The sequence below is a fragment of the Desmodus rotundus genome, chromosome 10, assembly GCF_022682495.2.
Source record: "Desmodus rotundus isolate HL8 chromosome 10, HLdesRot8A.1, whole genome shotgun sequence".
In the NCBI taxonomy this organism is placed as follows: domain Eukaryota; kingdom Metazoa; phylum Chordata; class Mammalia; order Chiroptera; family Phyllostomidae; genus Desmodus; species Desmodus rotundus.
In genome coordinates this window covers 40,173,643-40,189,550 of record NC_071396.1, presented here as the reverse complement: position 1 = coordinate 40,189,550, position 15,908 = coordinate 40,173,643, and the positions used below count along the sequence as shown (strand labels likewise).

The 15,908-nt window shown below is 44.6% G+C and overlaps 2 protein-coding genes and 1 pseudogene across 2 annotated transcripts in view; 2 read left to right on the top strand and 1 right to left on the bottom strand.

Moving 5' to 3' along the window:
• The window catches only part of LOC112296372 (zinc finger protein 354A), a 73,811-nt gene that overhangs the window by 23,396 nt on the left and 34,507 nt on the right, over positions 1 to 15,908 (top strand). The gene's annotated exons all lie outside the window — the stretch shown is intronic.
• Positions 1,014 to 7,814, bottom strand: LOC128779370 (olfactory receptor 14K1-like). Its single transcript, XM_053912343.1, has 2 exons — positions 7,024 to 7,814; positions 1,014 to 2,149 (listed from the first exon to the last, which is right to left on the bottom strand). The coding sequence occupies exon 2, from the start codon at positions 2,124 to 2,126 to the stop codon at positions 1,179 to 1,181; it is 948 nt and encodes a 315-aa protein (XP_053768318.1). The 5' UTR covers positions 2,127 to 2,149; positions 7,024 to 7,814; the 3' UTR covers positions 1,014 to 1,178.
• On the top strand, positions 15,082 to 15,903 carry LOC128779348 (TIP41-like protein; annotated as a pseudogene).

Sequence of the window (15,908 nt, the reverse complement as noted above, 5' to 3'; positions counted from 1 at the left end):
GTCTCGGTTATTTGACGGGTTTCGCTGCACTCAAGCCACTCCTGGTCGGTCGGCAGCATCAGCAGAGCGCATGCGCACCTGTCTGATTCAGTGCAGGTGCCCACATGCACGCATCTGTGTCTTGTGCAGTTAAGGGAGCACGTGGAGGAAGCAGCGGGCAGGAAAATAAAGGCGAGAGGATGTTTCTGCAGGAAAAATGGTAAATAATTTAGAACACTTAGGATATTGGAAATCTTACACGATAATTAAATCTGAAAAAAGCAGGAGGTGGGATTTATCACAGGAACAAAGGCAGTTGTCAGGCAACCATCTTTCATGGGTTGTGGTGCGTTGTAAGAACAACATCCCAGTGTCGGGAGTCAACACAGTAGATGGAAGGAAATTTTAATAAACAGGAAAATATCTGAGTCCAAAGAGTATGACTGGCATCAAAACAAACAGATACGTGAAAGAACCACCTTCTTCAATATGTGAGCAACCGTATAAAGCGAATAATCAAATATGCGTTCTCAAGTAAGTGGGGCATATGACAAAGTTGAGTATGTACATATGTTTTTAAACTGCAGAGTTAAAATCATCGTTTTAAATTAAATTCATAATTTTCATTGAATACTGGAAGTCAGAGTCTAGCAAGAAAGTTAAGCCCTGGCTGGGTTGCTCAGTGGGCTGGAGTGTTGTCCTGCGCACCAAAAGGTTGCAGGTTCGATCCCTGGTCAGGGTGTGTATGGGAGGTAACTGATCCATGTTTCTCTCCAACATCAATGTTTCTCTCTCTCTCCCTCTCTCTCTCTCTCTCTCTGAAAAAGATTGATTGAAACATATCTTTAGGTGACGATTTCAAAGAAGGTTGAGTAAATAAAATACAGATGCAAAATCTAGGCTATTAAAACATTTGTTAAATGGAGAAAACGCCAGGGAAGATAATCATGTTGGAGGAATAAGAACCCCGTACAAACCTCACGTGTGTGGGGCTCAGACAGGAGTCGAAATCACCAAAGCTACAAGAAGAAAATCTTCATAGTTTCCATGTAACTAACCAAGTGAAGGAGTATAAGGAAAACACGTACTTCCTATTCAAACTGATGGCCTGAGTTGAACACCCACAGATCTCTGTGGTGTACTTGTCTCTAGTACTAATCATTTCAAACAGCTAGCTCATGATGGAGCAAAAAGAGATTCTACTTTCTCCCTGCAACGTTTCTGCTATTTCTATCAATCCACAGGACTTTTCCTAGTGCTGCCTTAATGTCCTTGTTCCTCAGACAGTAGATCATGGGGTTCAAGGTGGGGGGCGCCACGGAATAGAAGATAGATGCCAGCACGTCTAGAAGGGAGGGCTTGTCAGATGCTGGTTTTAAATAAGAAACAGCGCCTGTCAGCAGGAACATGCTCACAACAATGAGGTGAGGCAGGCAGGTGGAAAAGGCTTTGGACTGCTTCTGTCTGGTTGGGATCTTTAGCACCGTGGAGAGAATGTACACATACGAGACCACAATGCACACTGAACATGAAAATGCATAACAGACACCGATGGCCACGCTGACATTAATAGTCACGTGCTGTTCTGAACACGTGAGCTTCAGTAGGGCAGGAACATCACAGAAGAACTGTTGTATCTTGTTGGACCCACAAAATTTCAGAGAGAATGTCCCAGTTGAGTACAAGATTCCCAAGGCCCCTCCATTGAGCCAGGACACGGCTGTCAAAAGGACAGAGGTCCTTTTACTCATGACAGCTTCGTAATGCAGAGGGAGGCAGATGGCAACATAGCGGTCATAGGACATCACAGTGAGGATGCCGATCTCTGACCCAGCCATCAGCACCACCAGGAAGAGCTGGACCGCACACCCCAGGAAAGAGATGGAGTCTCTGAAGGTGACGGAATTGAGAATGGACTTGGGGACTGTGGCAGAAATGAGACAAAGGTCTAAGAAGGACAAATGCCTGAGGAAGAAGTACATTGGGGTGTGGAGGTGATGGTCAAGAATTGTGAGGAAAATGACGACGATGTTCTCCCATGTGGCCATGAGGTAGAGCAGCAAGAAGAACACAGCGAGAAGCCTCGACAGCACCTGGCTGTCCGTCCATCGCACCAATGAGAATTCCGTCACCAGGGTTTCGTTCATCGTGTTTTACGGTCATAAGCCCCCTGTTCGGTCAAGAGAAATAGTCATGTTAATATCACAGATAAAATCCACTTGCTTCTTTAGCTTTGAAACATCGTATACATTAGCATCATGGGCTAGATAGAAAGTTTAAAAATACAAAAATATTCCTATTGATTGTTGACTCGGGTATGAAAACAACCATGGATATAACATTCCAATATGACTGCAGTTAAATTTGTGGTCAAAGAAGAAGAGAGCTCCCTAGCTACTTAGAACTCATTTTGAGTAAGTTTATTTCTAATGGGAATTGCAGGGTTGACTATGTGATTATGACAAAGTGCATTTCTGTTTTTTCTCCCTCACCCTAGGACTTGTTTATTGATTCTTAGAGGGAGGGGAAGGATGAGAGAGAGAGAAAGAAGCATCCATGTGAGAGACAAACATCAATTGTATTCGCCCCAAATGGGGACAAAACCTGTAATCTAGGCGCATGCCCTGGCCGGGCATCGCACCTGTGACCTTTAGGTTTATGGAAGAACATTCCAACCAACAAAGCCACACGGTCTAGGGCTCAGGTGCACTTTTCATGCACAAATATTATCCTAGTTACCGTAAATTTTCTTGTGAATTGGGCATCATGGACTCGTTTCCTGCTCACTGCATACTGCAATCTGTTTAAATAATCGTGATTAGGAGACGATATTCTAAGTTTTTATTCAGCAGCTCCTACTGAAGGACATTAAGGTTGCTCCCTGTCTTTGCACTAAAAAAAAAAAGAGAAATAAATTGATTCTTTGTTGCAAATGTCAGGGGATTTTGTTGTTGCTGCCGTTCTAGTGCAGCTGTTTAGTGCGGCACTCAACAAATAGAGCGCTACTCTGGTAAGTTTGATTAATTGGTTTGTAAATGTTTGCTGCCATTTTTTATGGAAAGACCTAAACTTGAGACCGTCCAGGTCATGGGCACGTAACACTAGGAAGGAGTTAATTAATGGCAAGAACCAACAAACATTAGCAATGTCCCCTGCGCCTAATGAGAGAGGCTGTGTCCTCTGGCCTCCCAGGGCTTATCGTCCAGGGTCAGGGTCACTCAGACGCGCCAGTGTGAGGAGGTCTGTGGGCATGTTTTCCTCCTTCGCATCCTCTTTTGTTTCTAGAAGCTCTCTTCGATTTTTCTTTGGCATCCTTTAAATGACAGCTGCTTCATTCCCGTGCAGCCTCAGTGCTCTCTAATATTTGTGGCTTTCCCTGTAAGCACCGGGAGGTAAGAAAGCACGATGGTCTCTGACTTCTGTAAGTACCACTCAGCCTCCCAGGCACCGGCTCTCAGTGGGCACCGACTACAGAAGCCTCGAGGACTCCCCGCCTCGGCGCCTTTCTCACTAGCTCCCCACCCTGTTCTTGCCAGGTTTCTGGGTACCCTGGCCTGAGCCCAGCTAGGCCACACTATTGCCTGTGTCCCCAGAAGCCATGGGTACGCGCCGAGCTGCCACACCTTGGGGTTTCTTGTAAAAGCTAGATGGAGTGGAGCTTTGTAACCTTCACCCTGAGACTCTCCCGCCCGGGGAAAGCCACCTTCAGTTTAATTCCAGGGCCTTGGCTGCTCCAGGGCCCCAGGGCCCACTCAGCGTTTGTGCAGCTGAGCGAGAGCAAACGCTAGTCCTTGGCTGTGCCTGTGCAGGGCCCTAACCAGACTTGGAAGCCCCCTCCCCCCCTGAGCCTGCACTGCAGCCCCTCTGCACCTCCTCCCCTGCTGGCGAGGGAGGCCCTGTCCCTCCGATGATTCTCTCTGTGCTTTCTGCACTCTGCCAAGTAACAGGGCCGCAGCTTCTGGCAGGTTCCATTTTGCTGATCTCTTATTAATCTGTAATTCCAACAAGTGCAAGTAAAACATATGCATGTGGTATGACCAGGGCAGCTACCTTCTCACAATGTGGACTAATTTTTTATTAATAAAACCACTATTTAGCCCTGGCTGATGTGGCTCAGTGGATTGAGCAGGGGCCTGCGACCAAAGGGTAGCTGGTTCAATTCCCAGTCTGGGCACGTGCCTGGGTTGGGGGCCAGGTCCCCGTAGGAGGACATATGAGAGGCAACCACACACTGATATTTCTCTCCCTATCTCTCCCCTTCCCTTCCCCTCTCTCTAAAAATAAATAAATAAAGTCTTTTTAAAAACCCCACTATTTATTTTTACAGCTAAAAGCCACACTTACTGGTTTTACAATTAGACAAAATTATCAATATTTTTCATAATCGAACACAATTATTACCATTTTTGGTATGGAATCTTATTACATTTTAATATTATGATTCTATCTAAAATAAGTTAAATTTATAAAACCCCCAAAGCTAATATTTTCTATTTTCATCTGATAAAGATACATGCCCACCTAGTTTTTGAAGCCACCTAACTCTAGACAGTGCACTAGTGGGAAATAGTCATATTTTTAAGGTAATCCATTAGTAGCAGGGATAAAATAAATGGCAGGGAAGAAAAGAGCATCTCCAAGAAAAAATTTAGGCATTCTATTTATTTTATTTTTCGTAAGGGTAGAAAAAAGTTACATACTAGAGAAGGGACAAAGGAGAATGACAAAGTGAGCTAAAAATATACTTGGTTTCAGGAGGTTTAAGAAGATCAGAAGCTAATGATGAAAAACCAAGCAGGACATCTGAGTCACCTCTCATCCTCACACACACACACACACACACACACGCATGAACACACACTTCCTTCCCACCACACAGAACCACACACATGGCACCACGACAGGACACAGACAACACACACACACACGCACACACACAATCCTCACACCACTTCCCGGTGTAGTTTGTAAATCAGACTAGACTCACAGACACACTCCGTTTAGGAGAAGCATCCTCCTCACTCCGAGCAAGCGTGCTCAGATACCTGTTCTGCAAACATCTAGTTATTTCCTAGGACTGAGTTCCACGTGCCCCCGTTTCCTGAATAAAGATGAACGCAGCCCTTGTGGCCTGTGACTGACCGAAGAGGGCCCAGCACAGCTTGCACCAGGTTGGAATGAGGAGAAGGGAGCGAGAGACGGGTGGTTAAAACGCAGAACTATGCGGAAGGAATTATAAGGGAAGAAAGCTGGACAGACGTGGTCACCGGGTCAATGCACAAAGGCAGGAACAGGGGGAAGAGTTTCAAGTAAAAGGAGGTGAGAAACAGCATCACACGTTTCAGAGAGGAACCGCAGAGACTAAGGAAACAGTGACAGCCCCTCTTCCGGGAGGCTTATGTGGCCCCAATTCAACAGAGTAGCAGGAGCGGAGGGAACAGATGAGATGAGGGAACAAGTAAGCACACTGAGTATACTCCTTCTGTATGCTGGCGATAAAATCTTAGGGAAAACCTAGTCACTGATTATGCTGAGCAGTGGCTTACGATGACTTATCTGGAGCAGTATTCTACTACATAAACTCAAAGACACAGGCAGAAATGAAGAAATGCAAAAGGAAGAGAGACAGAAACGGGAGAGAGGGAGTGAGGTATAAAAAAAAAAGGAGGGAGGAAAATAAGAACGATGAGGGGAGGGAGGCAGAGAGAGCAGCACTTTATTGTGGGAGAATGAAGAACATGGCGGGGGGGGGGGGGGGGGACGCCTGCTAGGAGGAAGCACCTTCCTCGGGGAACAGGGGAGCAGGGGAGCAGGGAAGAGCTTACCGCGCACGTCAGCACACTTGGCTTTGTTTCCTCTGCCTCCCTGTTAGTGTCGTGAAGATGGACTGAGCGTGTCTGGGGGAGCAGGCGAATCGCCCACCTTCATAGCACCCCCCAGCCCAGCGCAGGAGGCTTTCTGCTGAGTGAGAAAACAAGTCCTGTCAAGTTGAAAAGGCTCCTAAGAAAAGGTGATTGCGTTGAGTTTTGCTAACTTTGGGTCCCTTTGCTAGAGAAGGGCGGCCCTGGCCCTGCTTTTGGAGCAGTATGGAGGTGCCTAACTCAAAGGTCACACCCGAGCCCCAGCTAGGCCAGGTGCGGCAAGTTTGCGGCCTGTGCTGTAGCCCCAGCTGGAGTGGGAAACTTCCAGCACTGTCTACAGGCCCTGAGAGCTGCTTCCAAAGGAACCATCCCTCCGCCACGGGCTCTGCTCAGCCAACCTCAGGGAAGGTTGTGTGCTCAGGGAAGGTCAAAGCCCGTCAGCAGGGCGCGTCCTCTCATGCTCCTGCCGCCCCCTAAGCACCTGACTTTGGCAGTGGGTTCTCCTCCCCACGGTCTACTGTGCCTGGGATCACCTCTGAAACAGGTGAAACCTCTGCGTGCTTCGCTCTGGGTAATGCTGACAACACGATAACCCTTTCATGTACTATGATGCGCTTGTCCACAGTGATTGCCGGGAACTGCTTGAAAGTCCACGAGCTGTGTCCTGACCGAGCTTCCAAAACCTTCGAAATGTTTACAGTGCATGGAACAGCCCCAAAGTAAGGGGGTTCTATGGGAGAGGCTTAGAATTCAGTGGGGCTCAGTTGACACACTTCTGAACTATTTCTATATCAGAGAAAGAAGACTGTCGCCGTTGGTGGAAGCGGGAGGGTGAGGACGGAAAGGTGAAGAGAGAGGGAGGGAGGGAGAGGAGACAGCTCCTGGAGCCTGTGCCGTCTGGGTAACGTTTCAGCGTTGAGTACAGGCAAGAAAAATAGCATTTACAGGAAACTGCCGATGAGAATGCTTTCCCAATACAAACACGTTTATTTTAGATTCCAAAATAATTTTTTGGTGAGGAAGTACAAATGAAATAGCTCGGTAATTTGGGGCTTCTCTCCAAAATTCCCGTTGAAAAGAGCTCTGTTTTCAAGCCAGAGAAAGGGGCAGGACGCTGCAAAGAGTTTTCCCTTGTGCCTCCAGACTCCTGTTGGACGTCCCCTCCCACTCCATTCAAACTTACCAGAGTTTTGATTGAGTATCTCTGTCCTCCACACACCAGTATTTGTTCTCTGTGTGGTCTCCAGTTTCTAGGTGGAAAAGAGGGCTGTTGACGTCCTGTGCCTCACACGACTCTCCCCTGGAGCAGGGGCAAGGCTTTGAAAGCAGTCACAGGTGGGCCTTCATAGACTCCAAGGGGCTCTCCCAGCAGGCCACTGTCCGCTCTGCCTACACTGAGCTCTGAGATTCTAAAGCCCGGGAGACCTGGCCCTTAACTCCCAGCCCAGACCCGAGAGCTGCTGCCACTGCCCTTTCCTCCCGTGAAACCGCAGATGAGCTCTCTCTGGGGCTCATTAGAATAAATGGCAGCAACATTTTAATTATTCTTATATGCATATGACTATTGATCCTAAGACATTCGTTTGCTTCTAAAGCATGGAACAATTTCAGTTTAGGTCTGCTCCCACCAACCTTTAGGTTGAGTCTGATAACCTCAGCTCAGCCTCAGCAGAGAGGGACACTAAGCAACACGAGTCCTCTGATCAGTACGTGGTTTTGTTTACTGCCTTGAGCCACGAAATGTCCCACTGATCTTTCCTTTACCCCCTCCCTGGACTTCAGCCAGCCCCCAGGGAGGGAACTGCCCTTCATTGTCACTAGTGACCAGAGACGCCAGGGTACACAGTTCCAAGAATTGTCCTAATTTCTGGCACCTGTAGCAGGCGTCAGGTGCTGTCCGTGGCAGCAAGGGTCCTCGGCTCCTCCTGGAAGCAGCGTCTTGATGAACCCCAGCAGGGCCTTCTCCGTTGTGGGATAAAGTGGGCTACATTTTCAGTGCCTGGTCATGTAATGTTCTCCTCATCTGCTAGAACAGACATAAATTTTCCTTTATTTGTTCGTTGTTTGGCTCCAATTATTGCCTCGCCAGGTACCCTGGATGATAAACCCTCCAAGATGCCGACATCTTATTCCTATCATCTTGCAACCTCTTGCTGACACCCTCCCACCTTCATATCGAGTTGGTGTTTAGATTAGAACGTCATCATTTTTTCACTCGTGATGGCATTTAGAGTGATCACGGGACCGTCAGCCTCTGGGACCAGCATCATAACAGTTTTTTCAATGGATTTTTGAGAGAGAGAGGAAGAGAGAGAGGGAGCGAGGGAGAGAGAGAAACGTGGGTTTGTTGTCCCACTCACTGACGCACTCATTGCTTGTTTCCTGTGTGTGCGCTGACGGGGGACCCAACCCGCAACCTGGGCCTACCAGGATGAAACTCTGACCAGGTGGGTTCCCCAGCCAGGGCATAAGAGCTTTTTAATCATCTTATCAATTTCCAAGTAGCTTGGAAGAAGTGTAATTGAAATTGAACTTAGATCAACGTAGAGAGTACCGTCATGGTAGGAAATAAAGGTGGCATATGTTTCCCATTTACAAACATTTTTAAAATTATCTCTGCCATGTGTAGGGTTCAGCACACAAGTCATGTGCCTATTTTGTTACATTCATCTCCAAAGACTTCATTCCTCACCCACATCTCTATCAGTTTGCTAGTGCAAACTGACAAGTAAATACAACGGACTGGGTAACTTCAACAGAAACGTGTTTTCTCACCGTTCTGTGGGCGAGAAGACCAAGATGGAGGGGAGGTGTGGGTAGGGTTGGTTCCCGTCAAGTGCTTTCCGTAGCTTGCATACAGCCACCATCCTGCTATTTATTTATTTGTTTATCTATTTCCTTTTAATGGAATTTATGCAGTGGCCCTGGAACTAAATCATACAGGTTCTAGGGGTACGATTCTACAACACAGCACCTGTACCCTGCGTTGTGTGTTCACCACCCTGAGTCAGTCTCCTTCTATCACCATTTACCCCCCTTTACCCTCCTCCGCCTCCCCCCAACCATTCCTCAGGCAATCACCACACTGTTGTCCAGGTCCGTGAGTTTTTTTCTCTTTTTTCCCTTCTTTTGCTCAATCCCTTCCCCCAGTGACCCTCCAGAGCTGTCAGCCTGCTCTCCATGAGTCTATTTGGCCGGTTAGTTTATTTTGTTTATTAGATTCCACACTTAGGTAAGTCATATGGTATCTGTCTTTCTCTGACTGGCTTATTTCATTAGCATAATACTCTCTAGGTCCACCCATGCTGTTCCAATAAATAAGTAAAATCTACTTCTTTTTTACGGCCAAGGAGTATTCCATTGGGTCAATGTACCACAGCTTTTGTATTCATCCATCTACTGATGGACCTTTGAGCTGCTTACAAATCTTGGTGTTTGTAAATAACACTGCACTGAACACAAGGATACATATGTTCTTTCAAATCAGTGTTTCGGGTTTCTTCATATATATCCCAGAAGTGGAATCACTGGGTCATAAAGCCCTTGCATTTACAATTTTTCAAAATAACTCCATACTGCTTTCCACTGTGGCTGCACCAGTCTGCATTCCCATCCACAGTGCAGGTGGGTTCCCCTTTCTCCACATCCTGGCCAGCACTTGTTTGTTGATTTGCTGATGACGGCCATCCTGACAGATATGAGGTGATGTCTCATTGTGGTTTCAATTTGCATCTCTCTGATGATAGTGATGTTGAGCATCTTTTCATATGTCTGTTAGTCCTCTGAATGTCCTCTTTGCAGCAATGTCTACTCAGCTCTGTGGCCCATTTTTTAAATCAGATTGTTGGTGGGGGCGGTTGTGTTATTTTATAAGTTCTTTAATATTTTTGATATTACCCCCTTATCAGATGTATCTGTGAATATGTTCTCCTGTTTAATGAGTTGCATTTTCATTTTGTTGATGATTTCCTTTGCTGTGCAAAACCTTTTTAGTTTTATGTAGTCACATTTGTTTACTTTTTCTTTCATTTCCCTTGTCCAAGGAGATATCTCAGAAAAAAATATTGCTACAAGAAATGTCCAAGATTGTATGTTTTCTTCTAGGATTTTTATGGATTCAAATCTAACACTTAAATCTTTGATATATTTTGAGTTTATTCTTGTGTATGATGTGAGGTGTTATAGTTTCATTTTTTCTCATGTTTTTGTCCAGTTTTCCCAACACCATTTATTGAATAGACTCCCTTTACAATATTGTGTGTTTTTGCCCTTTTCGTCAAATATTAATCGACTATAAAGGCATTCTCTCTTCTGTTCCATTCATCTATATGTCTGTTTTTATGCCAGTACCATGCTGTTTTGATTATGATGGCTATGTAGTATAGTTTGATATAATGTAGTATGATTCCTCCAACTTTGTTCTTCCTCAAGATTACTGTGGATATTCAGGATCTTTTCTGGTTCCATACAAATTTTTGGAATATTTGTTCTAGTTCAGTGAAATACATCATTGGTATCTTAATAGGAATTGTGTTGAATATATAGATCAGTTTGGGTAGTATGGACTTTTTCATGATGTTAATATTCCTATCCATGAACACAGTATATGCTTCCAATTATTTGTGTCTTCTTCAATTTCTTTCTTTAGTGTCTTACAATTTTCTGAGTACAGGTCTTTTACATCCTTGATTAAATTTACTCCTAGGTATTTTATTCTTCTTTATATATGTATTTGTTTATTATCTTTATTTGTTGATTGTAGAAAAAGAAGAAGGGGGAAAAGAGAGAGAAACATCAATTGTTGTTCCACGTGTTTATGCATTTCATTGGTTGTTTCTTGTATGTGCCCTGATTGAGAATCAAACCCACAACCTTGGCATGTTGGAACGGCACTCTAATCAACTGATTGAGCAGCCACTTATTCTTTTAGAAGCAATTGTGCATGCGAATGTTTTCTTAGTTTCCTTTCAGGGAGTTTATTATTGGTGTAAAAAAATGTCATTGAGAAGTTCTGGCCAAGATGGAGGTTTAGGTAGAAATGCTTCACTTCCTCACACAACCAAAAGAAGGATAACAACCAATTTAAAACAACAAACAGCCCTGGATGGTGTAGCTCAGTGGATTGAGCATGGGCCTGGGAATCAAAGGTTCAGTGGTTCAATTCCCAGTCAGGGCACATGCCTGGGATGTGGGCTGGGTCCCTGTTAGGGGGGGTGTGAGAGGGTACCACACATTGATGTTTCTCTCCCTCTTTTTCTCCTTCCCTTCTTCTCTCTCTAAAAATAAGTAAATAAAGTCTTTAAAATAAAACAATAAACCATCAGAACTGCCAGAAAATCAAACTGCACAGAACTCCAAAACCAAGGAGTTAAACAAACATTCATCCAGACTGGTAGGAGGGGCTTAGATAGGCAGGCGGGTGGAGAGGGTGCGCAGTAAGGCAGAGGACTGGGTGGGTGAGGCGGTGGCTGGTGGACCCGGTGGTCCCATATTCACATGTAAATAAGCCAGGAGGAACAACTGGGGAGTGAAACAGACCATGCAACCCAGGGTTTCAGCACGGGAAACTAAAGACTCAAAACCTCTGGCTGTAAAAGTCTGTGGGGGTTGTGGAGGCAGGAGAAACTACCAGTCTCACAGCAGAGTCTGTTGGAGAGGCTCACAGGGCCCTAGAAGGTACACAAACCCTCCCACCCTGGAATCGGCACCTGAAAGGACACAATCCACTTGTGAGAAGTGAAGGAAGTGATGGAAAGCAGGGCGAGAGCTGAGCAAGCAGCACAATTTCCTTTCTGACGCCTTCCCCACATACAGCGCCACAGTGCAGCAAGCAGGTTTGCCCCTCCCTGGCAAATACCTAAGGTTCTGCCCCTTATTATGTAACAGCTGTGCTGAGCCAAAGAAATACGGCCCAAATGAAAGAACAGATCAAAATCCAGAAAAAGAACCAAGGCATGAAGAGATAGCCAACCTATTAGATGCAGAGTTCAAAATTCGATTGGGTGCTCACAGAAATAGTTGAGTATGCTCACAAAACAGAGCAAAAAGTGAAGGCTTGAAAAGTGAAATAAAGGAAAATGCACAGGGAACCAACAGTGAAGGGAAGGATATCGGGACTCAAATCAACGATTTGGAACAGAAGGAAGAAATAAACATTCAACCAGAACAGAATGAAGGAACAAGAATTAAAAAAAAAAAAAAAAATGAGGAGAGGCTTAGGAACCTCCAGGACAACCTTAAACCTTCCAACACCGAAATCATAGGGCTGCTAGAATGAAAAGAGGAAGAAAAATAAGTTGAAAACTTATTTGAACAAATAATGAAGGAGAATTTCCCCAATCTGGCAAAGGAAATAGATTTCTAGGAAGTCCAGGAAGCTCAGAGTGTCCCAAAGAAGTTGGACCCAAGGAGGAACACACCAAAGCACATCATAATTACATTACCCAAGATTAAACAGAAGGAGGGAATCTTAAAAGCAGCAAGAAAAAAGAACACAGTTACCTACAAAGGAGTTCCCATAATGCTATCAGCTCTTTTCTCAAAAGAAACCTTGCAGGCAAGAAGGGGCTAGAAAGAAATATTCCAAGTCTTGAAAGGCAAGGACCTACATCCAAGATTACTCTCTCCAGCAAAGCTATCATTTAGAATGGAAGGACAGGTAAAGTGCTTCCCAGATGAGGTCAAGTTAAAGGAGTTCATCATCACCAAGCCCTTATTATGTGAAATGTTAAAGGGACTCATCTAAGGAAAAGCAGATGATCAAAAATATGCACAGTAAAATGACAACAAACTCACAAGTATCAACAACTGAACCTAAAAAAGAACAGAATCACAGAAATGGAGATCACATGGATGGTTATCAGCGGGGAAGGGATGGGGCAAGAATAGGGAAAACGGCACAGGGAATAAGAAGCACAGAGGGTAGGTTCAAAATAGACAGGGGCAGGGTAAGAATAGTGTGGAAAATGGAGAAGCCAGAGAACTTAGATGTATGACTCATGGCCATGAACTAAGGTGGTAATGAAATTATTTTATATTAATCATAATATTTTTAGTGAGGACAATGTAAATAAATATGCCTCAGTGTTTTTGAAATTGTATCTAATAGTTTTTGGTTAATAAATTCGTGACCTGGCTATGGGTGTATTACACTGTAGTACTTGGGTTTAGTGAGTACTGGAGCTAAAAGTGACACCTCACAACACATATTATACCCAAATGGAGCAAACGCATTACTTCTGCGTTTTCTAAATCAGACATCTTTGCAATATATTTCCACAGATGCCAACATACCGTTGAAATTTGAACTTAAAATAAATCTAAAGCTGGTCATGTTTTATTTTAAAAGCATAATAAGCATATTTTGGGCATTTTTTTTAAGTAACATAAAGTAGGTTAGAGAATTGTTTCCAACTGTGTTTGGCAGGCGTACATAAAGCTTCAGAGATCATTTGCTTGTGTTATTTTTTCAGCAAAGTCACACTATAGCAGACATGTTTCCAAACATCTGGTCTTTCCCCGCCCCCATATCATTAGTTTCTTTATAAAAAGTTGATTTTCACACTTGCTTTAAAAATGCAACCTCTGTATGGAAAGGACAGTGTGTGTGTTGAGTTTCTGGAAATGTAACATTGAGCTAGGTAGCACGCAGACATCCTTAAACAGTTGATCACAGTTTGAAACTTTATTAAGGTCAAAGGTCTTGTACTGTGATGATTCCAAATGACTTTAGAACAAAATAATTTGCCTATGTCTTTAATGTGATATAACCTAAGTGCAAAGAACTTTGCTTTCTTAATTTTTTCAGTAACTTGACGTAATCCTGAGGTAATGTGTATGAAATCTTGTACACGGACCTTCTCTTTTCTCCAACAACAATTTGCAAGAATTAAACAAAAATATTAGAACTCATGATGTAGAGCACCTTTAAAATGTGCATGTGGCAGCTCTGTCCACCGGAAAGAGTTAGAGACGAGCGTCAGTGCAATCGTGGCGACCACTGTCAGACCTGAAGTCGTGGTATGTAAAACTATCTCCTATTTCCGAAAATCACAGATGATTGGTGTAATCATAAGCTCTACGTCAGCGGCAGAATTTATGTATGGCAAGCTGGGAGCTTGTGATCACACCAGGAAACAGGATCGCAGTCCAATACCTCACTACACGTGGACTCGGGCATCAACTGATGAGGTTCCATTGCCAAAGGGGAGACACTGCATCAGTGTGAGCAGTGACTGCAACGAATGTAACACATCAAACACGTTTAAATTCAGGAGTTCCAAATGACCCTAAAATATTTTGGTGAACGTGAGACAATGTTAGGAAACCAGCTCATCAAAACTGGGAATAAAAATAATAATACTGTGTTTTTTAAACTTGTCTGTGTAATTTGCACATCGGCCTTCCAGATTGCCAATCATTAGCTTGTGGTGTGGGTGTGTGTTGGGGGTGGGGGGAGGTCCAAGGATTTTAGCTCATAAATGAAGAAGGAAGATAAAGTTAAAATGTCATTTTGCAAACTCTAATGACAACATAAACATAGGAAGCCTTCATTAATGGCCACTGACGACCTCAGAATAGAGACAACTACCAATGCAGGTCATCTTGCCAAAAAAAAAAAAAAAAAAAGGACAGTCTCATCAAATCTTACTAACAATCAATTTATGAGAATTATGGAAGTTAGACAAAGACAACACCATGGATATGTATTCAGCAAAATCCAGACTGCAGGCAAGTCTCTGTTACAAGCCACCCAGTTTCTTCAGCAACAGTGAAATTGCAAAATTCACAATAAATAAGAAGATAAAGGCGAATTTATAGACAAGATTTAGGAAGCTTATCCATTAACTGCCAAGTATAAGCCTTATTTATATCGCAATTCAAGCAAACATGTTTTACAAAAACTAGTAACTCAATTATAAAATATAATGAATTTGATATTCGACAATATTTAGAAAGTGTCATTTTTTAACGGTTATAATTTATAGGGGTTTTGCTATGTGCCAAAAACCAGTGTTTGTACTCGTGTATGGGGAGGGGGTCTCTTTCCCCAGCTTTCCTGATGGCCAGCAGCTGAGCAGGCATCCCTGACCACCCACCTCCCCCACGTGGGAGGACAGACCAGTATGGTCTGAACTCTCTTAGGAAGGTAGGAACTGGGGCACACAGCAGGAGGTGAGCAGATAAAGTCAAGTGGGGGGTGGGGTGAGGCTGGGGAATGGTGTGTGCCTCTGTGGTCCCCTCCGCCCACATGGGCCCCCCCTGGGCCAGGATGGCCCAAGGCTTCCAGAGCAGGACTTCTCCTTGGGGCCCTGGAGGCTGACAGCTACCAGCCCCCACGTCACTGAGGTCTGCAGACCCGGAGAAGTGAGCTGATGAATTGCATATGCCATCGCTCCCAGAAAAGATGTTTGGAGACAACGTTTTAAGAATCCACCACTTTTCTGGCTTTGGGATGGAGGTCAATGCCACAGATGCTTTAAGACGTGTGGCCAACCACCCAGGAACGCTCAAAGGAGCCTGCGCGGCAGAGGGCAGGAAAGCAGCACAGAGGGCCCACACTCCCAGGGGGTATTAAACCCTAGGGTGGGACCTGCAGGGAAGATTACAAGGGGACGTTACTTGGAGAATCACTCAAGTTGAAGGTTGTACGTACAACACATCTTGTAGACACAGAGAAACCGAAAGCCAGAGAACAGATGAAGTTTTTTGAAATTCTCCTGTTTGAGGATGAGTTCACCATCATGGAGTTTCCACTCTAAGTGTGAAAATTAGAGTAGAGTGCCTCCCAGCTTTTTCCTGCTGTTGCTATTTTACAGACTTGACGCGGTGCTCACCAGAGTGACGAGAGGCCGACGAGACCAGCGTGTCACGAGAACATGCATCAGGAGACTGCAAAATCGCTCATTTAACGCCTGCTCCGCCTCCCGTCTTCACGGAGCCCCCTGAAGTAGCACAGGATTCCCCCATCAAGGAGGCCGTTTGTGAAAAGCTGGGATTTCCAGAAAGAATGCGTCATAACCCACAGACTCACGAGAACCTGCACCTGCGGGACAGAACGTGACCTGC